The 27961-nt window shown below is 36.6% G+C and overlaps 1 protein-coding gene across 1 annotated transcript; it reads left to right on the top strand.

Moving 5' to 3' along the window:
- Nucleotides 1-734: 734 nt before the first annotated feature.
- Nucleotides 735-24463, top strand: LOC144980120 (anaphase-promoting complex subunit 2-like). The gene is made up of 14 exons (XM_078927665.1): nucleotides 735-951; nucleotides 4106-4322; nucleotides 5984-7011; nucleotides 7907-8033; nucleotides 8411-8468; nucleotides 10382-10514; nucleotides 11853-12144; nucleotides 12930-13047; nucleotides 14018-14187; nucleotides 17489-17778; nucleotides 18306-18468; nucleotides 20254-20349; nucleotides 20705-20934; nucleotides 22529-24463. Exons 1-14 carry the CDS (start codon nucleotides 898-900, stop codon nucleotides 22739-22741), a joined length of 3189 nt encoding a protein of 1062 aa, XP_078783791.1. The 5' UTR covers nucleotides 735-897; the 3' UTR covers nucleotides 22742-24463.
- Nucleotides 24464-27961: the final 3498 nt, after the last annotated feature.

Below are 27961 nucleotides of genomic sequence, written 5' to 3'. Positions count from 1 at the left end.
TTGAATAAAAAATAATCCAACCTGGTAATCTTCCAACAACTCGGAAATGAGAACTCTCTTGGTCAACAAAATACAAACAATACACCTACCTTCGAATATCGTTGTTTTGTTTTGTACTAGTTCTAGACGTCTACCCAAACTTGGAAGGGAACAGGGTTGCCAGTTTGGCATTTTAAATGCCAGATTCCAAAAATCTGGCATTTTTGAAAACCGTTTGGCATTAGAAAAATCATTTGGCATTTGGCATTTTCATTTGGCATTTTCTTTTCTTGTATATTATACTTCAAATGACACCTTTTCTTAATTATTTCTAAACGCGTAAACACAAATCTCTTCACATCGGAAAACTTTGCTATTAAAACTCGCACCCTGAACTAGCCCTGCCTCCCTCAGATATTCACTCAAATTCAGCCCTCGACAAGTATCCTCGTAAGTTTTCTGGGAATCTCCTGCAAAACTCATGTATATTTGCGTCATGGTCGCCTGTTAACTTTCACTCCACTTAGTAGTCAGTAGGTAAAAAATTACCCCAATAGGAAATTTAGTATAATTCAAAAAAAAAAAAAAAAAAAAAAGACAAGAAAACACGCAAGCCACCAGGATATGATAGTAAATTGTCTATCAAAAGTGAGTAGTTTTCTTAGTGGGGGTGGGAGTCAACAGACTTTGGCATTTTTTTGAGTGTTTTGGCATTTTTGAGTCTTCCCCTGGCATTTTGTTGAAAAATGATCTGGCAAACTTGGAAGGGAAATAATCGCTATAAAGTTGACGCCGTAGTAAATGGATAGAGTAAAGGTAGAGCCAGAGCGGGACATTGAAAATACAAAACTATTTAAAGTGGATATATAAAAATTGTTGCGCTCATAAAGTTATCAAGAATTGGACCGTTTTTGAAGAATGGAAATTGAGCGTGGCTGGAATTTTCTCGAATGGGTTCTTTTTAATGGATTTGTAAGTTTTTGTCTCACTCTTAATCTTACTCTTGACTCTTACACTTACAACTTACACTTACACTCTTACTTACTCTTTCTTTCTCTTTCCTAGTTAGTCTTATTAACTTACTTTACTAAACTCACTCAATCATCAATCTATTCACTTTGACATTTTCACACCTTTTCGCTATTCTCACCCCTATATTAGCCAACAGGTAGGCTTAGTCTAGCCCCCGCCCCTCCTCGCTTCTCTCCTCACCCCTGTATTAACCAACAGGTAGGGCTAGCCCCTTCTCGATATTCTCAACGATCATCGTCCTCTCTCTTGTGACTGCTTTTTTTTTAGTAGTACTGGACGCATGGAGTTTGAGTTATGGATGGCGAACATACATGTCATGTATTTAGAATGTAGACTGGATGGGCTTGAGATATGAGAATCATGTTAATGTTGGAAATCTACGGTAGTTAATAGTTAGAATAGCGAGAAGGTGCCACTACCGCTATTCTCACCAAGCAGTGGCTGCCAGACCAGTAAACTGAACATCCTGGTTTGGAACCAGTTTCTCCCGTATGACCCGAATCTGAAGTATCTGGGGGTTGTACTGAACAGTGGCCTTACCTATTGGGCTCATCTCGAAGGTGTTGCCAGGAAGATTACACAACCAGTCTGAGGAAGCTGGAGGGAACGACTTGGGATGCTGATCAAGCACTTCTGAGGACTTCCTCCCCAACACTTTATGCTATTCCACCACAGAGTATTGCTCTCCAGTCTGGAGTAGGAGCAAGAATGTTGAGAAAGTTGGTGTAAAACTAAAACTTCGCAAGTCCATGCACATAGTGTTGGGAACGCTGGCAACAGTAAATGGGGAGAATGGCGCCCGATAATGGCAGCAATCAAGCTCCCCGATGTCCAGGGAGGGGGAGATGATTACAACAACTAGAGAGGGGAAGTGGGGAAACCATGTCCCTGTTTTGAACCAAAATAAGTCCCACAACCCTTGTACTTGGCTTCCCTCAGCAGTCTGGGTGTACCTGAGCATATGGATGGTAGAAGAATAGTGTTTTGAAAAGACAACATCAAAATTACCAAATGCATATTCTACAAGAAGAAGGATGAATATTCATCACTTGTTTTATGACAGTAAAATAGAAATATATTTTCAACTACAATTGGACTAATATAATATATTAAAGGTCACCACAAAAGTATAGCTTTTAAATTATTTTAAGAAGTCTACAGCTTTAATTGAATTATAAGTTTAATTGTTTTCTAACACAGTTTTGCCTTCTCTGTGTTATATTTTATTGGCACTCATACACATAGAACAGATCAACCCATGTTCAATGATTTTAATGGTCACTCATTTGACCAATTCAACTACCACAGGTCAGCCTTCTTTGTATATTGAACACCCGTACAAACATCATAATCACACAATACAGTGTATGCTATTTTTTTCCAATCCTTAATGTTACAATACACAACTGACCTTGCGCTATGAGATTAGAATAGAAAAATGGTTTGCGGCCTGCCATGGGTGAGTATTTTTCACTGGACAACCAAGACGGCTTGTCATTACAAGATAGGTTTGAAACAGGTTTGAAAATAAACAACTCATGGTCACCTTAAGCTCCTTTTCCCACTGAGACTTAGGGTCGTTCTACAGTTATGTGAAACTCATCGTTCATGAATGCACACAACTGTCTTTCTCTTCTGATGATATGCTCTGAAAGGAGTCTCAATGACGAATAAGATCCTATCTCAAGGGATGTAAGAAAAGCAGATATGGGCCGTGTCGAGAATGTGAACGGGTGTTTTGAAGAGGTCTATGAGGGGATGTGAAACATCACATCTGGGTCTGAAAAAAAAAGTATCGAGAAAAAGCAACAAATTGCAGATGCTAAGTGGATAGTTGAATAATATTCCACCATGACTGCTTCGAATGGAGGCAGAAGAGCAAAGCAAAGAATATCAAGGATAAAGCATACAAGGGATTTAGCCAGAGAATAGTAAAAATGTGGACAAGTTGACCATCAATAAGAATGATACTGGCAGCACATACATAGACATATGCAAACAAACACTCACACACAAACACAGATGTACAGGATGAGTCACCAGTTGAAAGATGGTCACTCATAAAATCTTGATTTTTTACCGCAATAAAAAATGCCTCAAGTAATTCTCTTTACAAAGATCTAATGCATGGTGTGAAAGATGAGAAGATCAACTTTTCATTGATACCATTTTATCCCTATAGATAGGTCGAAGTTGACGTCACTCAGGTCTTTGTTATTGTTTTTTGCCATCCACGTTTATGAGTAATTCTCACTAAACTTTATTAACCACATTATAAACGTTCAAGGTTACATACAGTTTTGTGTGTTGGTCCGTTATACTTCCGGATGGCAATGTTGTGAGCTTCTTAGCCAAGCGCATACTATCTATAGATTCATTAAAAAATATAAATATCTTAAAGTGAAATTGGGCGAAAATTGTGGATTTTCAGCTTTGTTTCACAGAAAACGGCTGATCTGGAATACCCGGTAAGACGGGAACCTGTCTCTATAAGTTTTTTTTCATTCTGTAGGACTGTACTTCAGCCTAAACACCAACAATGGCTGCCACATTCAAAAACTCTCTTCGTCCTTGAATAAAATGCTCAGAATTGAGTCAACTTCAAATAAAATTTATTTTGGATCAGATTTTATAAAGAAATAGGATTTTTGGGGAGTGTAATGTTAAGTGAAAAATAAAATAGCGAAATATAAAAGTTATAACAAATGACATCTAAGAGGATTGGGGGGGGGGGGGGGGAGTCATTTGATAAACGAAACTGCATTTATCCAGCAGCTTTAGAGTTGTCTTTTCCTGGTTTCCTAGCTTTATCCAAAATCCTCTGTCCCCAACAGGGATGAATAATTTGTGCTGCACTGTATGTTTTTTTTGGTATTAAAAAAACAAAAACACAATGTAATCACTTTGATGTTGGGGAGTTTCGTCATGAAGCCTCTTTTTTATATTTAAAAAAAACCCCTAAAACATCAACAATCATAATGTTTTATCTTTACGTCATTATTTATTGAAGTTTAACATCTCTGCATTTTTGTTTTCCTGTCTGTGATATGAAATGTTTGATTTTCATTGGTTGATTTTTCTCTACACCAAACAGGAATCATCCCAATGGATTCCTATCTCTCCAAGTGAGGATTTGAAATCCAGTATTCTGGCATGCTCTGGTATGATAGACCTCTTGGAGGAATGGCTGTATGAGAAAATCTTCCAGGACCTCAACAAGCGAGTCAGACCCCAATTCTGGAGTTATTTTGAAAATCGTAATGGAACAGACTACAGTTCAACTTTTGGAGAAGCCATGGGTTACCTTCATGGTAAATGAATGAAATAGAATCAAAATTTGTCTTTAGAGAAGAACATCCAAGGGAAGACTGGAGAATAACTTAGCCATCAGTTGCAGTACTACACCATATATAGTGGTCTTGAGCGAGATCATTTGGCCAAGGTCACAGGGCAGTTGGAGTCAAACTCTGTAAAGCAAAAGCGTACTGCTGAGCTGATAGTGAATATTAATCATTAAATGTAACTTTTTCGTCTAACGTGAACTTTTCCTACAAGGCTATCATTTTTACAATTTGTTTTTTTGTTTGTTTTGTATTTTCTCTTGATTAGCTGTGGTGTAACGCTTGGCATGGGACCAGAATGTTCCAGAGTCCTGCTGTGGGAGGCATCAGGTTGGGTGTCTTCTCTCCCCCTATATCTGTTTTCCAACTTGCTTTCTGCCTTTATATTGGAATGAAAATACTTTTTGTTTTGTACTGGGCAAAGTCCTTGGTTGAAAGTGAAACAGTCAAATGTGTAAATGTAATTTTGGGAGATGACATTTTTTTTTTCTCCATGTAAATCATCTCTCTGTTATTACTATTATGTACTTTTATATTTTCTGTTTTGATTGTAATAACAGTAACAAAAAGTCTTTAGAGAAGAAACTCCCTTGAGCAAGTGCATAATGGTTTCTAAGTATTTGAGTTTACACCTCTTACTGGGACCCTGTGCTTATGTCTGGATGAGAATTCTCTTGGAATTTACATCTATTCCATCTGAACGATCCCCCTTTGTCTTAATTTTCTTATGTGCTTCTATAATTTTTTGACTATCCATTTTTCTTCCTTTTTACTGGCACTAAAATGACCTAAACGTGTCAAGCGCCGTAAAACTCTTAACTCACTCAACCCTAACACCGACTATACCCGTAGTTTTTCTGAGTTACTTTTACCCATTCCTATTTATTACATTTTTCTGATACAAATTATAGGCGTAGTATCAAACTATTGTTTTTAGTTTTTGCATGTTAATGATTGTTGAATAAAACTATCTATGTGCATGCTCATTTTTAATACATTTTCCAATTTTGAAAAAAAGCAAAAGTCTCTAGGATTGAGTGAGTTAAAGGGAAAGCTCAGTCCTCTCAATATAATTAGGTCTCAAGTCCTCGAGTCTTTTTTCCTTATCATTGTTTTATTCAACAGTGTGTCCACAAAGTACTAGTTCACGGAGGACTTTCTTTTTATTCATTTATGCTTTAGTTTTGGAGATTTGGTTGAATGATACTTTTCTTCACTAAAGAAGAGATTGTGTGTTTGTAAAATACTATTTACATAGTGGAAAACTGTCCTGATTTGGCAATCTGAAAAAAAATTTAAGATAAAAAATGAATTGGACTGTTTATTTGCATGTCCCAGGATTATGCTTTTTTGACTAGCAAATTAAAACAAAGAACAGAAGAAAAAAGCTTTAAATCTAGATTATATTATATTATATTATAGTCCGAATATACTGCTGTTTTGCGTCATGTGCATTCGAGTGTCCCGTTTTAACTCTTAGAACAGTTAGCTGCTTTGTATTCAAATCTCAACTAAATAGAATTGTTTTTTAAAAGGCAATATGTATTGTTGTCATATACCCAGACTTTATGTGCACCCTGTAGAATATTACGATTTACTCTTTTACCTTACTTATTTCAATGTATCCACAGGAGTCTATAGTAAACGCTATATGGTGTCAATCAAGCGTCTGCAATGGATTCAAAGTTTGGCTGCATCAGCACCAGCAACGAGTATCCGAGATGTGGGTCCAGTGAGACCAGCATCTGCTTCAGCTTTCACACCAGTAAAGGCTAGTGTAACTTTTGACAGGGATCATGTTGGGAGGTTGCAAGGGCCGCGAAAGCTAAATCCACTCTTTGGTTCATCAGAAGATGATAAGAAAACTACTGATAGCAAAGCTAATAATGGTGATAACAATTATCCAAGACGTCATAGTGTCACTTTTGAAAAAGGTACCAAAGGTGGGCCAGCTGAAAAGGAGGAGGAGGAGAGCATAGAAGATTCAATGGATGATGGGAAAGGTTGCAAGGATATGGACGGATCTTATGTAGATGAAAAGAAAATAGCTGGAAAGTTGAATTTTTCAGATGTTTCAGCCACACCTGCTGCCACTGCTGTTGGTGCCTCAAGCATCTTGTCGAAGAATCATCAAAGATTGGGGCAGATCCTGCGAGATGAAGAGGAAGAGGAAGACATGGAATCTTTTATCCGATCTCCAATTGGTGGAAATAAAAAACTAATGGCCTCTAGCCATATGACAGGAGGAACAAATTTCACTTCGTCCAAGTCACTTTTCCCTGGAGTGCGACAACAGCAAGAACCTTCGTCTTTCAACTCATCCACAGCAACACTTCGCATGATGAGTCAAACATCTACCCCAGGGTTTGCTCTGCATCACACACCAGGGTCTATTACTCCCATAGCTCAATCAGATTCGGACACACCGTTTATTTCATCCCAAGGAGTTGTCTCTGACAGTGAAGAAACTCCAATTACCTCTAAAAATAATGTCAGGAGAAGTTTGCCACAATCTCAAGTTTGTGCTGCTCCTGTTTTCGCCTCCGAAGAGAATCTTCCAGATGCTTCATCTGTGTTTGGAGTTTCCTTACCATCAAGGCCTGTTCCTGGGCTGAGCGTCCGATGGCCGAAGGATGATTCTGACAGCCACCAATCTCGGGTAAGTTTTTTTTATTGATAATTTTCATCATTTAGTTTTGCTGCTTCATAGAATATTTTATAGCTTAAGCCATACTGATGATTGTCTTTATATTTTTTTTACATTGATTACTTTTTCTTTCAGTGATAGGAATCACTCTAGGTCTCCTTGAAGACAGTTTGATCCAAGTCTGTTCAGTGCTTTTTTTTAGCAAACTGAACAGGCTTGGATCAAACTCTCCTTAAGGAGACCTAGAGAGATTCCTATCACTGTAAGGAAAATTCTTTTTTTTTTTTTTCTTTTGCCAGTATCAAATAAATTTTCTTTGAGTATTAAATAATTTTTAAAAACTTGAGCTTTTATATAGCATAATATCCACTAAACATGCTCAAAGCGCTTTACAAAGGGTCCCTGATCAACAGCAACATGTAACACATAGATCCAGACATGACGCCCGTTAGGTGATGTGACAATTTTTTCTGACAAAGACAATGCTGCTATTGGCCAGATACTCATTTTACACCTGATTGCGTTGAGACAATGTGAGTAAAGAGTCTTCCCGAAGGACTCAACAATGCACTGAGTGAGGCTCGAACCCAAGACTTTCCGATTCGAAAGCGCGTGTCTTACCACAAGACCTCATAGCCTTTGTTTAGCAATTTTCAATTGATTAGTGATTGATGGCCAAGTATTTAAGGCAATACTCTGTGACTCGGGAAGGGGTCCTGAATCAATTTCAGTCAGAAGCTTTATATATTTATTTCCCAGTGATCATTTAGACAACATGGTTGATTTCTGTTCGGATTATCTGTATTCATTCATGGAATGCCAAGTACGTTTTTTGTTCATTTGTTTTTTTTGGGTTTTTTTTTTTTTTTTCTTCTTGGTTATCATGTAAACTTATTTCTATTTTCAGCTGGGCACCATGATGCGGGCTGCTCTCTTCTATACATTTCCTGAACAATTCCTACGGTATGTCCAAGCCTTCTATACCGAGGCTTTTGACTCACACAAGAAAGGCAGGGATCCAGAAGAGTCTTCAGGTAAATAATTCCTAACCTTTTTCTTAACTGTTTTCAACCTGAGTAGCATTGGAGTTCAATTTATTCACAAGCATCAAATTCTTGACAATTTCAATATTGTAGAAGTTGATCATAATTATACTTGAAATAATTTATAAATAGCTCCTTTTATCAAGAAGTTGAGCATTATTATTTCATGGTTTTTGTTTTCAAAAGTTTTAGGGCTCTCTTCCACCACTTTGGTAGCTCAACAGATTATAAAAAAAATAAGTAGGATTTGGTGTCTGTAATGTTTTGTTTTGATAACTGATAAACTGAAAACTGTGATTTCATATGATTAATTTGTAATGATTTATTAATTCGAAAAAAAATAATATTCATTTGATTATGTCTTTCAGATCTTGAAGAATCAAAATCGAGAAAACAAGAAGTATTTGAACAAGTAAACAGACATATGTAAGTGTGAATTACATTGGCATAAAAGTAGAGACGCCACCTAAACAAATACGTGATTGTGGGAATCTCCGCTTTCTTTTTCTTTTCTTTTTATTTTTTTTCTTTTTTTTTTTTTCATTTTTCACCTTCCCCTCAACCACTTCCTCCCTCAACCTCTTACTTTTCCATTTCCTCCTCCTTTGTCTTCTTCTTCTTCTTCTTCTTCTTCTTCTTCTTCTTCTTCTTCTTCTTCTTCTTCTTCTTCTTCTTCTTCTTCTTCTTCTTCTTCTTCTTCTTCTTCTTCTTCTTCTTCTTCTTCTTCTTCTTTTTCTCTTCTTCTTCTTCTTCTTCTTCTTCTTCTTCTTCTTCTTCTTCTTCTTTCTTCTTCTTCTTCTTCTTCTCTTCTTCTTCTTCTTCTTCTTCTTCTTCTTCTTCTTCTTCTTCCTCTTCTTCTTCTTCTTCTTCTTCTTCTTCTTCTTCTTCTTCTTCTTCTTCTTCTTCTTCTTCTCCTCCTCCTCCTTATAGTGTCGACATCCATAAAAAAATAAAATATGCAAGAATGTTATTTATTTTGTAGAGCTTTTATAATCCGAACAAGAAATTTGATTTAGCTTTAAATCTGTCTGAAAATCTGCTCATTTTGAATAATTTCTAATAAAGAACTGTTATAGCTTCCCTGGCTAGAAATACTAATTAATTCTTAAGACTTTCAATTTTTATTAGAATGTGGATTTTTGTAGGCAGGGATTTAAGCGAAGACATCTAGTCATCTAGCATGCGTGCAATGTTGTCAAAGGAACAATTGCAGTATTATAAATAACAAGATCGAATTTTAAGATTCACATGGCAGAATTAAGCTTAGTTATAGTTTTCATTTCCATTCAAACAACGTAACTTAATGTATCTTCTAGGTGGGGTTCCTGAGCTCTCATAGTGGGCAGAGAGGTACTTACTGTATCTTCTATCCCCCTGTTCCTGTTTTCCAACTTGCTTTCTGTCTTTGTCTTGGTATGAGATTACTTGGTTTTGTGTCCTGGCCCTGGCTGGATGCCCTTGCTGAGAGGGAAACAGTCAAATGCATAGTTAGTTTTGGGAGATGATATTTTTTTCCTTGTAAATCATCTCTCTGTTATGTATTGTATTATGTTTTGTTTACATAATTTGTAAATGTGTGAGTGTATTTGAACCAATTCCCCTTTGTCTTACCTTTTCTTGGGTGCTTTAATTGTAATTCTATAACTTTTATATAACTGATATGACTTTAATGTGTTGCAAGCGCTGTAAAACCCTGAAAAACAAACAAACATAAATGTATCTTCATATTTTGAAAAGATAAGAAGATTACCCACGCAGGTGATGATATATTAAGATTTTCCTCTTCAAAACTTTCATATTTTGTATGCTATTGGTATATGAAAAATAAATAACGTGAGGGCATATAAATAATAATAAATAAATGAGCTTTTATATAGCCAATATCCACTAAATGTGCTCAAAGCACTTTACAAGGGTCCCTGGCTAACAGCAACACTTAACATGTAGGATGAGACATGACATCTGTTGGGTGATATTACAATTTTTTCGGACAGATGTTGACGTCCAGGTACTCATTTTACACCTGAGTGTGGTGAGAGACTGTGAGTAAGAACCTTTTCCAAGGACTCAACTATGCGCTGAGTGAGGCTCGAACTCAGGACCGTCCGATCCGGAAGCGAGTGTCATACCATAAGACCACATCGCCGTACATGAAGTCATTGTGTTGCATCATTTTTTCCTGCTCACATTGTAAATTTATTTTTTTCCAATTACGCTTGTAGAACTTTTTAAAAAAATAATTTATTTCTCTGTTTCTTCAACTCATTATTCTTAATTCTGTTTTTTAAATTTTATTTCTCCTGTTTCTTCAACTCATTATTCTTAATTCTGTATTTCAGGGAAAATATGGGTTTAATGGAGAGAATAGCCAGTTCAGCTGTCACTGAAATCGTTCACACCCAGATAGAAAAACAAATAGCAGAAGAGTGCAAAGGGAACTTTGATGCCAGCTACATGACAGAACTGGAAGAAGTAAGCAGGTTTGGTTGATTCAGGGTTGAATTTCATTGAACACTTTGGTTTTTAGTGACTTGTGTCAATGGCCAAGTGATTAAGGTGTGACGTGGAAGGCCTCGAGTTTGAGCCTCACTTCAGGCACTTTTTTTTAAACCTTAGGCAAGATTATTAACCTCAATTTGCTCACTTTTAACCACAATTTGATGGATTATCTATATTTTAACCAATTTGTGTTTAAATACATTAAATTAATTGCCTCCCATAGTGGGCAGGGAGGTACTTACTGTGTCTTCTATCCCTTTATATCTGTTTTCCAACATGCTTTCTGTCTTTGTCTTGGAATGAGATTACTTGGTTTTGTTCTGGCCCTGACTGGGAGGGAAACAGTCAAATGCATAGTTATTGTTTTGGGAGATGATATTTTTTTCCTTGTAAATCATCTCTCTGTTATGAATTATTATATTTATTTTGAATGTATAATGTAAGCATTTGAGTGTATTCCTCTTTGTTGGATCTTGTGCTTGTGTCCAGATGGGACTTTTAGATGATCTCAAACTAAGTATATTGGTCGTATGCTCTTGGAATCTACATCTGATCCCTATTTGTTCCCAGTTCCCCGTTGTCTTACTTTCTCTTGGGTGCTTTAACTGTAATCCTATAACTTTTTACTATCCCATTTTCTTCCTTTTTACTGGCGCTGATATAACATAAATGTGTTGCAAGTGCTGTAGCACCCTTAAAAGCAAAAACAAATTAATTGCTTTAAACTCCTTTATGTACTAACTCTGGCAACAAAAATTCGTTTTAAAGAGGTTTATTGAATTAAAGATCTTTATATAATTGTCAATTAGGACCAAAAAAATGTGTATTTCTACGAAATTATTTGGTAGTAGTTGACAGGTTTGATGTAAGACATATTTATGCTAGTAAACGAGCTTTGAAATCATGGTTTTCACAATGAGGAAATATTAAAGTTTTTCTTTTTAGATATGAAATAAAAGTGCTAAATTCTGTGGTAAAATATGAAAAAGTGGCACAATTGTTTTAAGTTGGCAAGTCTCATTGTAGATTTAGATGTCGTTTACATTATATTATTATTATTTTGATATAGAGCCAGTATCCACGAATAGTGCTCAGATGTGCTTCACAATATTATCACACAAGTTCATTCATTCAACTACAAAATCACCACAACAGTCACACACATATCTTGTTCGAAGTTAACATATGTCGACACATGTCGACTTTGAAGTCTGCTCTTGAGAACAGACTTTTACATCCTGGTAACAAAAACTTATTATTTGTTTTGTTAACATTATATATTGTCTTTTATTGCATTGATTCAAATTTCAGTGGCTGGACCAGTCAGTTCTGGGCTGGTTGACCAGAGTCTTAGATTGTAATAAGAAAGCAAGAGGTCATGTGATCGCTGCCGGTATCAAAGCATTCAGGGATAGGTTGTACCACTTCCTGTACGAGACCTACGCCAGGTCCCTGATTGGTCAACTGTTTGACATCATCATCGACTACCCCGACTCCAAACCTGCTATCTTGGATCTGTGCACATGCCTGGAGAAAACAGATTTAAGAGCTGAACTTGTGTCGACTTTGAAGTCTGCTCTTGAGAACAGACTTTTACATCCTGGTAATGAAAACTTATTCATTGTTTTGTTTTGTTTTCATTTTTTCTTTTATCATATTTTTACTATCATTCCTATTATTATTATTATTATTATAAATACTACTACTACTGCTGCTACTACTACTACTACTACTACTACTACTACTACTACTACTACTACTACTACTACTACTACTACTACTACTACTACTACTACTACTACTACTACTACTACTAAATAATAATTATATTATTATTATTTATTATTATTATTATTGTTATTATTATTGTTATTATTATTATTATTATTATTATTATTATTATTATTATTATTATTATTATTATTATTATTATTATTATTGTTATTATTATTATTATTATTATTGTTATTATTATTATTAATATTATTATTATTATTATTATTATTATTATTATTATTATTATTATTATTATTATTATTATTATTATTATTATTATTATTATTTTGAATATTTATTTATTCATTCATTTCAAGAGTAATATCATTCTTTGGTAATAAAATGTTTCTGATTTGAATACAGAAAACAGTATTGGACAGCATGGCTAAGCAGTGCAGTCTTTGCTTCATACCCAAAAGGTACTGAGTTCGAATACCCACCATGCTGTGTGGCCTTGAGCAAGTCGCCTGGGTTATTCCAGTATTCCCTTGGAATAGACCCTAGAGACAAATTTCCCTTATGGGATGAATAAAGGGAAGGTTATTTATATTATTCCATTGCCTATTATTGATGCTTTCTTTTCACATGCTTTTCTTCCATTTCATTCCTTAGGTGTAAATACAGCAGACATTCTGACTGCATACATTGCTGCTATTAAAGCTTTACGGCTTCTGGAACCAGCTGGAGTCATTTTAGAACTTGTGTGTGAACCAGTCCGAAGATATTTGAGGTAATTCCTTGTTGAACTTTTTTTAAAAAAAAGATTTATAAATTGAATTTGATGACTGACGAGATTACTTTCCAAACCATGTCTCTATCGTCAAACAACAGCACAGTCAAAGGTAGCTGTTTCCAGGATAAAATGAATTACATAAAAAAAAACTTGAGCTTTTACATCTCCCAATATCCACTTAATGTGCTCAAAGCGCTTTACAACGGGTCCCTGACCAACAGCAACATGTAACATGTAGAACGAGACATGATGCCTGTAAGGCGATATTACAGTTTTTTCCGACAGAAACAACGCTGGTAACGGCCAGGTACTCATTTTACACCTGAGTACAGTGAGAGAATGTGAGTAAAGGGCCTTTTCCAAGGACTCAACTATGCGCCAAGCGAGGCTCAAACTTCCGACCCGAAAGCGAGTGTCATACCACTAGACCATATAGCCGCACAAGTTACATTAAGTCTTACTATTGTTTGAACCACATAAACCTTTGAATCCAGGGGGTTTATTGATTTGCTACTTAAACCAATCTGTCTGTAGCTGTTTTGAAATTTGTAGCTTTACAACCAGCGAGCAATTTGAAAAAACCCAACAGAGAATTGCAATATAGATTGCTTACAGGCAGAGGGAATGGGGAGGGGTATTTTTTTTATATTTTGTCATATGATTTATTAATTTGAAGATTGTATTTTCAAGGAACAGGTGTGGCGTGTTTTTTGGGGATTTTGTTTTTGGTGTTGTTGTTAGGGGGAGGGGAGTTGCTTATTTATAATTATTTTTTAGTTTTTGTGTTTCTGGAGAGGTGGAGGGGAAAGGAGAACATTCTTGATTTGTGTTAAATATTTTAGAAGAGGCAGTATACATGTATAAGCCCTAACTGACTTTAATTTTATATATATATTATAATCTCAATATCGTATATAGAGTCGGAAAACAGTTTGTCATAATTCAAGACATCTGGGGTTTTTTTCAGATCAAGAGAGGACACTGTGAGATGCATTGTGGCCAGTCTGACTGATGAAGGAAGCAACGAATTGATTAGCGAGTTGGTGAATGTTAAACCCAGTGAAGAGGAGAATGGGGACGATGGCAGTATGAAGGATTGGGATAGCTGGGTGCCAGACCCTGTCGATGCAGATCCATGTGAGTAAACAAAGAGAAAAAAAAAGAAAGAAAATTAGCTTTTATATAGGTCAATATCCACTAAACATGCTCAAAGCACTTTACAAGGGGTCCCTGATCAACAGCAATGTTTAACATTTAGGATGGGACATGACGCCTGTTAGGCAATATTACATTTTTTCGGACAGAGACGAAGCTGATAACGGCCAGGTACTCATTTTACAACTGATTACGGTGAGAGAATGTGAGTAAAGTGCCTTCTCTAAGGACTCAATTAGGCGCTGAGTGAGGCTCAAACACGGGACCTTCCGATCCGAAAGCGAGTGTCATACCACAAGACTGCATAGCCGAGTAGATGACATGATTGTTTTACATTTACATAATATGTTAAATTCTCTGTATTCCAGTCCAAGGGGGTGGGAATTCTTCTTTAGGGCAGATCCTTGTTGCCCAAAAGGACTCCTTTAGGATTTTTAACTGCGCCATGCAGCCTGTCTCTGTGGTTGTTCTCCCCATACGATTTGAAATGTCTTGTAATCGCCTTCTCCTTGGTCTCCCTCTGCTCCACTTGCCCTCCCAAGCACTTTCCATACAAAGCTTTTCAATTGAATAGGTGGGGTTCCTGGCCTCCCATAGTGGGCAGGGAGGCACTTAATCTGTCTTCTATCCTCCTATGTCTGTTTTGGGAGATGATATTCGTTGTCTTGTAAATCATCTCTCTGTTATGCACTGTATTATGTTTTGTTTACTTGTTATATATGATTTGTAAATATCTGAGTGTGTTCCTCTTAGTAGGGACCTGTGCTTGTGACAGGATGAGACATCTAGGTGATCTCCAACTAAATACACTGATAGTGTGCTCTTGGAATCTACAAGATTTCTGAAATCTCGTTTTACCTTGATTATTTTTTTTCTTGATGATAATGTTTACACATATTATATGACTAAAAAACGTAGTTCTCTTAAGTGACCTGGCCTAGTTCTCCTTGATAATGACTCAAATAGATACAAATAGTGAATTGTAGTCAGGGTTAGCAGAAGAATAGCAGTGAGAACACAGTCTAGACCTGTAAATTCTCAGTCAATTAACTGAAATCAGTCAATTCGTCAAATTCAAATATTTTTTAAGAGGGAAGAAAGAAATGAATACAGAAAGTAGAAAGAATTCATGAATCGTCGTCGATTGACTGTAAAGTTAATTAGGAATGTTCCACAGCGCCACGCATAGCTCATGGCCGTTTATATTAATGATGGATATATATTGCCAAGGCAAAGCGACGCTTTTTAGAATTGCCGTGTCTGAACACACCCCAGTGTATTTTCACACAGCCTTCGTGAAATTATTTTTTCACTTTCGAAACCTGTCGTAGCCAATTTTAACTGAGCCGCCGAGCGATAAATTTCACTGTTTCGTCTAAGCCAAAATTGACCACATTTACTTGAAGGACAGGAAAAGTATGAGAAAGAAAAATTCGAAACATTGGAAGTTCGTTATGTAGACACCTTCAAATCGAAAGTTAAATGATTGCTACAAGCACATCTCGATTGCCTCATGTTGTAAACAAACTGGTTGACCGTTTCTAAGTTTCTTCACTGATTGGGTACCTAATTATAAGGAACAATGGTAAGTAGCCTAATTAATTCCCGCGTAAATTAGTTTTCTGCCATTGCTTTGCTCAAGTGAGCTTGCTGTTTACCTTTCATTTTGATTCTTTGGATTTTACCGCTACGACGAATTACGAAGAAGAGTTTCAGTTTCAGTCAATTTTTATAGAGCTCATTTACAGGTCTAACAGTCTTCGGTATTATCTTTACTCTCTTTGTTTAAAACGTTGTACCAACTTTCATTGACTGGGTAGAGATTGGAAGGTCAGAGGTGACCAATTCCTGATCCACTTTTTATTTTTCCCAATATCGGAATTAACCATATTGATTGTGTGTCAGTGTTATTTATAGCATGTTTCAGGGCAGAGAATCTTCCGCCTAAAGGCGGATTTCCGCCTAAATGGTGGTTTATCTCCGCCCATCCCCATCACAATTCCTCCTTTTTCAATTTTTTTTTTTTAATGAAATGAATAAAAACCACTCACCACAACCACTACATCGACATCATCAACCATATCACCACTACTACTACAACCACCACCACATCATCATCCCTACCACCACTACCACATCATCAACCCTATCACCACTACTACTACAACCACCACCACACCAACATCCCTACCACCACATCATCATCCCTACCACCACTACTACTACTACAACCACCACATCATCATCCCTACCACCACTGCTCCTACTACCACCACCACATCATGGATGGATGGACGCGCTGAAAAATTTCCTCCTTTTTTGTGACGTGTCATTCTCACCCCTGATGTTTATTTTTGACTTAAATATAAAGACTTGCAATTCTTAATGTCTTAACGAACTAGATTAGAGTAATATTTGTTTTTTGTAGATTTTTCTTCAAAGTTGTACGGATTTTAATGTAAGCTGAAACTTGAGATTTTCTATAGCGCAATATCCACTAAACGTGCTCAAAACGCTTCACAAATGGTCCCTGACCTACAGCAACATGAAACATGGAGAACGAGACATGAAGCCTGTTAGGCGATATTACAATTTTTTTTCAACAGAGAGACAACGCTGTTAACGACCAAGTACTCATTTTACACCTGAGTATGGTGAGAGAATTTGAGTAAAGAGCCTTTTCCAAGGACTCAACTATGCGCCGAGCGAGGCTCGAACCTAGGACCTCCCGATCTGGAAGCAAGTGTCATACCACTAGACCACATAGCCATGGCAGGGGTGAAATCATAAAAAAACTTGACACTTGAGATGCCAATTTTGATTGATTCATAACTGATGTATCCCATAATGCCTTTAGGAATAATTGTAACATAATGCAGCGCTTTGATTATCGTCAAATTTAATTGTGGAAATGTATGATTATTATTGAGCATACGTATTTATTTGATTTCTTCTTCCTCTTCAGAGCCATTAGGCCCATGAAGCCTGAGTTGATCCCGGTATTTATAACGTGAAACGGAGAATAGCATTGCTTGCTGCCCTTTGGATAGGACGCTAGTCTATTGCAAAGTACATTCTGCCAGATTTAACAGACTCAGCTACCCAATCATTGCTGAGTGGACGGGGGGTGGGGGGTCAGAAAAAAATCTCGAATGCACCCAGGATCAATCTTAGCCCCTTTGATTATGAAACGAGTGCTCTAACCAACTGAGCTATCTGGACTCCCAATTTATCTGATTTAGTATGTATTATATTTCAACCGGATATGCTGAAATATCCACAGCCATTGTGTCCAAGAATAGAAGATCCGCCGATATCCTGACCACCCTTGTCAACATCTACGGCAGCAAGGAGTTGTTCGTCAACGAATACCGAGCTCTCCTGGCCGACAGAATTCTGATGCAGTACAACTACGACGAACAGCGAGAGCTGAGGTACTTGGAGCTGCTCAAGCTCCGGTTTGGAGAGGCTCAGCTCCATTTCTGCGAGGTCATGTTGAGGGATGTCACGGAATCCAGGCGGGTGAACACTCGCATACAAGAGTCCAAGAACATGGCTGAGGTCAAGCCTGATGTGAGTTGTTTGGTTATAATTGATGCTATGCATTTAGGTAAAATACTCACAACATCCACCAGACAGAAATTAATGATAATAATAATAATAATAGTAATAGTAATAATAAGAGTAATAGTAATAATAATCATAATAATAATAATAATCATAATAATAATAGTAATAATAATGATAATGATAATAATCTAAAAACACAAATCCCATCTCTCTCTCTCTCTCTCTCTATCTATCTATCTCTCTCTCTCTCTCTCTCTCTCCTCCTCCTCTCTCTCTCTCATCTTCTCTCTCTCTCTCTCTCTCTCTTCTTCTCTCTCTCTCTCTCTCTCTCTCTCTCTCTCTCTCTCTCTCTCTCTCTCTCTCTTTCCTCCTCCTATTTGAAAACTCTAATTTGAGACCATGTTATTCTATCCTTTTATACGACATCCTCACTTCTCCACCTCTTTCTTTATTTTATGGATAGAGGCTATTCAATAAATTGCCATGGTTTAAATCATAATCCATATTTTTATTATTAATGATTCATGCAGGATATTGACATGAATGCCATGATACTGTCAGCCCAGTTCTGGCCTGCATTCCGGGATGAGAAGATAACCCTGCCAGCAGAACTCCAGGCCCATATGGATAGTTATACCAAGGCATTTGAGGGACAGAAACAAAACAGAACACTTGTATGGAAGCCACATTTAGGCAAGATGATTTGTTGTTTGTTTGGGTCATTTTTGTATTGTAACTATTGCCTAATTGATGGGGTCATTTGTGCCTCTCCCATAGCGGGCAGGGGGGTACATACTGTGTCTTCTATCCCCTTATATCTGTTTTCCAACATGCTTTCTGTCTTTGTCTTGGAATGAGATTACTTGGTTTTGTCCTGGCCCTGGCCCGAGTTCTGGCTGGGAGGGAAACAGTCAAATGCATAGTTATTGTTTTGAGAGATGATATTTTTTTCCTTGTAAATCATCTCTCTGTTATGTATTATTATATTTATTTTTAATGTATGATGTAAGCATCTGAGTGTATTCCTCCTTGTTGGATTTGTGCTTGTGTCCGGATGAGACTTATAGGTGATCTCAAGCTAAGTACATTGATGGTATGCTCTTGGAATCTACATCTGATCCCTATTTGTTCCCAATTCCCCTTTGTCTTACTCTCTCTTGGGTGCTTTAATTGTAATTCTAGAACTTTCGACTATCCCATTTTCTTCCTTTTTACTGGCGCTGATATAACCTAAATGTGTTGCAAGCGCCGTAAAACCCTTAAAAACAAAAAACAACAAATAACTATTGCCTAATTGATTGGGTCACTTTTGTGTTGTAACTATTGCCTAATTGATGGGTTATGGATACAGGGTTGATATCGGTATCGTTGCTTTAATCATTGTAGTTGTTCGAGCCATGAATTGTCAGATTGTTTGATTGATGCCTTTGTACATTTGGTTGCAAAAACTGCACCTCGGTAACTGGTGAGATTCATTCAAAATGTAAGTGTTGGCATGGCAATTTTTCTTGATCATTTAATATATTTATCTTGTATTTGATCTATGTATAGCACTTTTTTTCCCCCCTATTTTATTACAAAAATTGTTTTGTATTTATGTAATAGCGGAATATAGCCATAAAAACCTGGCAATTGTAGTCTATTGTAAAATGAGTCTGTTTTTAATTAATTGAAAAGGGGTTAATTGGGTGAATTACATAAGTTGTAAGTTAGACATCATCACTGAGATGGACAACCTCTACAATAACAAACAGAAGTTCAGATGGAGTGAGGAGGAGAGGTTAACAGTGAAGGAGTTTTAGTGACAGTATCCATAAAACTAATATTGCTGAAACATTGCTGATAGTTTTAGTGACAGTGTCCATAAAACTAATATTGCTGAAACATTGCTGATAGTTTTAGTGACAGTATCCATAAAACTAATATTGCTGAAACATTGCTGATAGTTTTAGTGACAGTGTCCATGATATTAGCATTGCTGAAACAACGATGACAAAGTTGTTTGTAAGATGTGCAATGCTGTGATTATTTATTGTGGACATGACCTAGAAGTGTGACAAGCGGTTTTATCAAGAAATTTCTGATTTTTTCTCATCCCCGATTTCCTTCATTTCCAGTTTTTTTTTAAAACCTATTTTTTAGTATTTTATTATTCCATCATCAATACCATCATCACCATCATCATCATCATCATCATCATCATCATCATCATCATCATCATCATCATCACCTTTAACAACATTAATATCATCATTATTTCATCACCACCATTATTAAATTTTCATTTTAATCCTAAATTTGTCCAAAAATTTCCTGATTATTCTTTATTTTTCTTTTTTTTTTTGTCTCTGAAAAGTTGGCAAGTCTAGTTATTAAAAAGCACTCAATAATTTCTCTTCCTTTTTTTTACAACCCATCCCCCCCCCCCCCCCCGACAAATAAAAAACAACAAAAAAACAAACAAACAAACAACAACAGGTGTAATGAACTTAGAGCTGGAGTTGAAAGAGGAAACATTGAATTTCTCGGTGTCCCCGGTATTGGCAGCCATTATCATGAAATTCCAAGAGGAGAGTAAGTCTTTCTTTTATTTTGGTTCTTTCTGTTTTGTTGTTGTTTTTTATATATATTTTTTTCATTAAATAATAAGAATAATAATAATAATAATTATTATTATTATTATTATTATTATTATTATTATTATTATATTGTTGTTGTTATTATTATTTTTATTATTACTATTACGTATTATTATTGTTGTTGTTGTTGTTGTTGTTGTTGTTGTTGTTGTTGTTGTTGTTGTTGTTGTTGTTGTTGTTGTTGTTGTTGTTGTTGTTGTTGTTGTTGTTACTATTATTGTCTTTATTATTGAAATTATTATTATTACTTTTACAAAACATTAGGGAATGATCTATTTTTCCGTTTACAGCCAAGTGGAGTGTAGAGGACCTGAGCTCAAGCCTGGAGATGACTGCCACTGTGGTTCGTCGAAAGATTTCCTTCTGGCAAGGTCAAGGTCTTCTGAGAGAGGTGTCCCCTGACGTCTTCCAACTGGTGGAGGAGAGGCGCGGTCGCCCACACGAGTTGGTCATGGTGGATGAAGAGGAGGTGGAATCTGCTATGGCTTCGGCCCAGCAGCAGAAGGAAGAGGAAATGCAGGTGGGTTTTTGTTTATCTTCTTCCATTTTGTATAGATAGTTCAAAGATGATGTCACTCAGGCCTTTGTTATTGTTTTTTGCCATCCACATTTATGAGTAATTCTCACTTAACTGTATTATCCAGACTATAAAACTTCATAGTTACACAGAGTTTTGTTTGTTGGTCCGTTATACTTCCGGATGACAATGTTGAGAGCTTATTTGCCAAGCGCAAACTATCTATAGATAAATGTTGTTGGCAAGACATTGAAATTTTATCAAATTGCAGAAAAGGAAAAAAAACATGTTACAGTACAGCACTTGTTGGATACTGACACGTTCTCAGGAGATGCTAAAAAGCATGCCGAAATCTGATACTCTATGGAAGTAATGGCCTATAATAAAGTTAAAATTTGTTCACCCAGCTCCAGCACCCTGTATTGCAGAGTGTGCTGGAATTCAGTGTCCTAGAACCCAGCGAGTACTGTATATATTAAGTTTTGTGTTTGGTTGGTTCATCTGAGGCTGTGTTGAAAGTTTGTTTTTTTCGTAACATTTGACTCAAAAAGACATCAAAATTGACTTCTTTTGAGAATTATGATAAATGATGCCTTTCTGCGTTGCATTGTGAGATGGCGTCACCTAGATATTCCATGAAGGAATAGAGATAATCAATTATACTCTTAATATTTGCTCAATTTCTCCCACCATACTCAGGTGTAAAATGAGTACTTGGCCGTTAATAGTGTTGTTTCTTTCGGGGTAAAAAATTATATCGTCTTACTGGCGTCATGTCTCGTCCTACATTTTCAGTGTTATTGTTGGCTAGGGACTCCTTATAAAAGTGCTCTGAGCACATTTAGGGGATGTTGTGCTATATAAGTGCTCTAGATAACAAGTGTTTATTGCAGGAGCCACAATGAGGTTTTTAATTTTCTCAAAATTACCTCTCTTACATTTACATGGTTTGTCGGATTCCCTCCAATCTGTAAGAAAGGCAATGGTTTCTATGCTTTCTGTACAGATACACAATTTTTAATCACCAGTGTGATTAGTGTTATGACTTTTTGTCTTCGGATCGGTAGGTCCTGGGTTTCGAGTCCTGTCAAGAATGATACAAAGATGAGTCCTTGGAAAAGGCTCTCTACTCACACACTTTCATTGTATTCAGGTGTAAAATGAGTACCGGGCCATTAACTCACTCAATCTTAGAGATTTTTGCTACTTTTCAAAATGGGAAAAATGTATTAAAAATGGGCATATACATAGATATTTTTATTCAACAATCATTAACATGCAAAAACTAAAAACATTAGCTTGGATACCACGCCTATAATTTGTCTCCAAAAAATGTAATAAATAGGCATGGGGTAAAAGTGACCCGGGAAAACTATGGATATAGACGGTGTTAGAGTTGAGTGAGTTAACGGCGTTAAATTTATATTATCACCTTTCAGGCCTCATCATGTCTTGTCCTACATTTTAAGTTTTGTTGTCAGCTAGTGATCCCTTGTAAAGCTCTTGGGGTATCTTGAATAAATATTGCTTTAAATAAATGCTTTAAGATTTTTTCAGTGTCATAATATAGGTTATTTTGTTTTTATTTTTCGTGCAGGTGTTTTGGACATACATCCAGGGAATGTTGTCAAATCTTGATTGTCTCCCCTTGGAGCGGATCCATTCAATGCTAAGGATGTTTGTGATGGAAGAGCCAAATTCCAATGAGATCTCGGTCCAGGAGCTGAAGAGCTTTCTCGATAACAAAGTCAAGGATCAAATCCTGGTTTTCTCGGGAGGTGTCTACAGACTGAACAAAGATAAAGGATAAATCAATGCAAACTTATATGTGTGCCAAGATTATTTAGCAAGTTTTTTTTCACCATATTGGTGCTCAAGTCATTATTATTATCAAAATTGGAGAGAATGGGGGAAGATTGATAGATAGGGGGGAAGGGGGAGGGGAATGTAAGAATGGTATCTAATAGAGAATTTGTGATAGATAAATAACGATATAGTTATGATGCTGTAAAAATACAAGAGTTATGATAAGGGAAAAAGTGAGTTATTTATAAGTTGCTGTTGAATCTCTTTACACAGTTCTGGGTGGGGTCTGTTGACCTCTCATAGTGGGCAGAGAGATCACTCATACTGTGTCTTCTAACCCCACATATTTCTATTCCCTTTACACGCTCTCTTTTATTTTGGATTGACATTGCTCTTTTTTTTTTCATGGTTCTGGCGAGGGTCCTCAGTTGAGAGGGAGGCAGTTGGATGTATAGTTTCTGTTTGTTTGTTTTTTTGAGAGATATTTTTTTCATTGTAAATCACCTCTCTGTTATATTATTTTTAGTTTTTAATATATCTTGCATTGTAAACATTTGAGTGTATCCATCATAGCAGGATTCTTTGCTTGCGTCTGGATGGGGTTTTTAAGTCATGTCAAAATAGGCATATTGATAAATTGCTCAAGGAATCTTCTGTTCCCTATTTGAACCTGCCCTCCTTTCTCTTTGGTGCTTTTAACATCAGATCAACAGCTCTATCATCTTTACTTTTATTTGTACTGCTATGACCTAAAAGTGTCACAAGTGCAAGTAAAACCTTAAAAAACAAAAACATAACTTCTTTACACACTTGAACCTCTCGTTATTGCTAAGTTTATAATCAATACAGGCTGTAAATAAATAGATTCCCTTTATTGGCTGCCCCGCTGATATTAATACTGGTTGCATGGCCACAGGGTGAATTATGTCAAAAACTTGTTTAAAAGTTTGGGCTTTTCATAAGATCTGTTATGCATGTTCCCTCTAAAACAATTAAAATGTGTCCAATACCGAATGTGCAACCGTATACAGTGCAGAGCAGATATATCGGCAACGTTATATTGACTTGAAATAATCCAAGTCTCTTTTTTTTTAATTATTACTATTACATTAGTAGATAAAGGTCTTGTATATTGATATACAAGTAACCAGATGAATGTCATGCTGACTTAGCAATCTATCATTATTGGCAGTTTTGCTGTCAGCTAGTGATTCCTTGTAAAGTACTTTGGGTATGTTAAATAAATATTGCTTTAAATAAATGCTTTAAGATTTTTTCATTGTCTATTGCATTTAGGAAAAGTGAGTGGAGCAGGCACTTATGCTGATAATAACCAGAAATGAATTGAGTAGAGAATTGCTAGAGGACAATAGAGAATATAAACCGTGGCGATGGGGAGTCGAACCCATGACCCATTTGTTACGGAACCACTGCCTGGCAATAGGAGGGATGCTCTACAATCAACGCCATCCACCACTCAGTGGAGGTACCGTAACAGTCAGGTCTTGGATTTCACTCAACATCAATGCAATGTTTTTATTCTCCTTGTGTCCTCTTCTCTACTCACTTCATTTCTTGTTTAATTATGTTGCATCTTACCTCAAAGGATATCACTTACTGTATATCATATTCGTAATTTTTTTAGACTGGACAATGTACATATCTTACTTTGTAAACTTGGTGTTGATTTATGAAAATAAAAAATTGTATAGCATGGATACTTTCAGATCGTCTTAATTGTTGGAATATTTTGGTCCCGTTTCTTTTTTTTTTTTAAGTGTTTGGGTGGTGGGGATTACAGGTAGAGTCTCTTTAACTCCTATCTCTGTGATCTTTTATATGTGGCTCTCTGTCGTTGCACTGGCATGACCATAACTGGGATCCATTTCCACTCACGAGGCTATCTTGTATATGTCCCTGTAGTATTTCTCCTCTGTTCGACATTAAAATTGGTAATGATCTGATAAAATAAAATTTGTAATGATCTTGTGCGGCTATGTGGGCTTGTGGTATGACACTTGCTTTCGGATTGTAAGGTCCTGGGTTCGAGCCTCACTCAGCGAATGGTTGAGTCCTTGGAAAAGACTTTTTGCTCATATTCTCTCACCGTACTCAGGTGTAAAATGAGTACCTGGTCGTCAACAGCGTTGTCTCTGTCTGAAAAAAATTGTACATGTTACATATTTCTGGGACTCTTTATAAAGCGCTTTGAGCACATTTAGTGAATATTGCTCTATATAAAAGCTCAATTTTGTTTTTTTTAAATGATCTGATAAAAGTAAAAAGATTGGATAAGGTTCTCTGATCTCCTGCTGAGAGCAGAGGTCACTTGCTGTGTCTTCTATCCCCTCTATCTGTTTCCCTTTCCATTTTGCTCTGTCTTTGTTCTGGATTGAGATTGCTCAGTTTGTTTTTTTTTTCCTGGTCCTGGCAGGGATCCTTAGCAGGGTGGGACTCAGGTGTACCTTTTTAGAGAGATTATATTATAGTTTTTTTTTCACCTGTAAATTATCTCTCTGTATGTTCTTTTTATAATTATTAGATTTGATTATATCATAGCTTGTAAACATTTAAGTGTATCCTTCATATGATCCTTTTCTTGTGCCTGGGAGGGACTTTTTTGATAATGTCAAAATAGGCACATGATGTCTGTGAGGTATTCTTACAATTTATTTTATAGAAACAACACTGTTACCATTCAGTTACTCATTTCACGCTAGATCGCAATGAGAGCCTTTTCTGGGGACTCAACTTTGCTTCACCCGCAGCGTGACTTGAATCAGGGATCTACCAGTCAAAAGGCAATAGTGGTAACACAAGAACACAAAGCCCCAATCGATAAGAGGCACCTAAAGTCTTAAAATTTTGACACAGTGAAGGGAGAAAACCAAATGAATTTATAGATTCATTAAATTACACAGTTACCTCCCTTTAAAATCTTAATGAAAATGCAATAAATTGGTTATAATCACCTATAATTTCATTTCACAATATATAATTAAAACTGCGCTAGGTTTGATCCCCGTATTGTTACGCATACACGAGCAAGTTAGGCTGAGGTCTACAAATAGCTTGACAATCAGAGGCTGCTTACTTAATGACTTTCATGTCAGGCAAACACACAGGGTGTTTACACCCAGCCCTCATGAGATCAGTGACGTAACATTACCTTTCGGACCTGAGTGTGGGGCCACATTAATATTAATATGCGTCCCAATGTTACAATGTCAGCTACTCTAGTCATAACACTTAATACCTATCGTTTCGATAAGGCACTACTGTGAGGGTGTGGAAAAAGACGTACATTTATGAGGTCGAAGTCGTCATGGAATAAAAATGGCAGTGGCACTAGAACGTCTTTTCAAAACTAGGCTTCTGTACCAGCTAGAAGAGACTTTGGTGGTAGTAGCCAACTTTCTTTTTTTTTTTTTTTTCCTTCTGTAAGATTTCACTATTTTCATGTATATAAAAAAATATTAATTATGCCCTTCCGCCACGACATCATAAGATATCGTTGCCTTGGCATTCCACGAAGGGATACAATAGATAATTCATCAAACAATATGTCTGATGTGAACAGGAATCACCCACGTTGTCCAAGTGAGCAAATTAGGGGTTAATAATCTTGCCTAAGTGGAAAAAACGAAAGTGCCTGAAGCAGGGCTTGAACCCGGGACCTTCCGGGTCACAGTGCAATGCCTTAACCAATCGGCCACTTTGCCTTCATGTACATTAAAATAAACCTAGCAGTAGTTTCTCCACTTTCTTGGAAGTGTTTTGTCATTTCAACGATGGCCTTAAAAGACCAACGACATTTGTCAACTGTTCTGACTGTTGCATCTATCATTGTAAAAAACAAAAAAACAAAAAAAACCCTACTCCTGCCAAAGACAAACTGTCTCACCCATCCCCATCACGAACCATAAGGCCATTACTGGTGAAAGATAAGATAACCCTGAAAGAAAAGGAGCTAAGGCGTAATCTCTGAGTGGGGTTCCTGACCTCCCATATCGGACTTGGGAGGTACTTGCTGTGTCTCCTATAACTCTGGAGGCATGTGATAAAAGTGTGAAAAGAATGGGATGGGGGGGGGGGGGCGGGGGGCTTTACAAAGGGTCCCAGAAACACGTAACACGTACAATTTTTTCCTATGCATTGAAGGGATTCAAGCCACGTCATTTCCCTAGCTTTTTTTTTTCCTGATTTAAAAAAAAAAGAAAAGGAAATAGTTCGGACTCGTTTAATAGAGGCCTTTATGAAAAATGTAATACATTTGCAACCGTCGTAAAATACTGCTTTAAAAAAATTGGTCGCTGGATACCTTTATTGGAAAGCCACGCACACCCTAGCAACGCTATTACATCGATATAAAGGGGTCGGAATAACGAAAGTTATAGGCTACGGCACCCTCTTAGTTGGTTTAAAAGGCTAAATTCGACGTAAACATTTATGCAGGTCTGACATCCGAACCCAATTATGAGCCTAGTTTAACATTGTTGTAATGAACAATATTTTGCGTAATTTCTTTTTTTTTTTTTATTCCCATTACAAAATGAGCCCACACGGAATTGGGTTATCAGACTTGCAAATAAGTGCACGTCGACTAATTATCTACACAGTCCTATTTTTAGCTGGTTAGATAGAAAATATATTTTCTGATCCTTGATTCTTTCTTTCTTTATCTCTGTCTATCTATTTTTCTTTCTTTCTTTATTTATTTCACATAAAATCTGCAATATATATTATTCAACAAGCGTTTGATATTATATGAAATGGGTACATACACACTTATTCATGATTTTGTTATGATCATAACGCATATTAATTCCTACAACATATTCCACGACAAGCGATGATTCCAGTGACCCCCCCCCCCCCCTCCTCCAAAGAGATGACCCAGTATATACCCACGATAGTTTTATTCATATTTTTCTTCTAGCACCTCTAATTTCCAGCATTATGTTGCAAATGCCTTATCAGCCTAGACAAACAAACCACAAAACTTATGTTTGATTCTGGGTGGTTTTATTTATTTCAAAGAAAGTTTTATTAACAAAACTGTAAAGATAACCTACATACATTTGTTGGCTGTATATGTTTTTCTTTGGCATTTGAAACGTCAAACTGGCAATATCACAAGGGGCTTCAAGTGAAATGAAGTGAAGCGAGTGAGAGTCTCGATTATGGCGAGACTCAAAACTTTGCGCGAGAACTCGGCAAGTAC

The sequence above is a fragment of the Berghia stephanieae genome, chromosome 9 (genome assembly GCF_034508935.2).
Source record: "Berghia stephanieae isolate SIO BIC M18660-M18661 chromosome 9, UCSD_Bste_1.3, whole genome shotgun sequence".
Taxonomy (NCBI): Eukaryota; Metazoa; Mollusca; class Gastropoda; order Nudibranchia; family Aeolidiidae; genus Berghia; species Berghia stephanieae.
This window is presented reverse-complemented; position numbering and strand designations above follow the sequence as displayed.

Excerpts from the sequence above, each read along its gene's own strand:
- LOC144980120 (XM_078927665.1), top strand. The coding sequence starts at position 898 with ATGGAAATTGAGCGTGGCTGGAATTTTCTCGAATGGGTTCTTTTTAAT. Across the intron at positions 7,012-7,906 it reads CTGACAGCCACCAATCTCGG|CTGGGCACCATGATGCGGGC; the intron begins GTAAGTTTTTTT and ends TTCTATTTTCAG. Across the intron at positions 17,779-18,305 it reads TGGCTGAGGTCAAGCCTGAT|GATATTGACATGAATGCCAT; the intron begins GTGAGTTGTTTG and ends TGATTCATGCAG.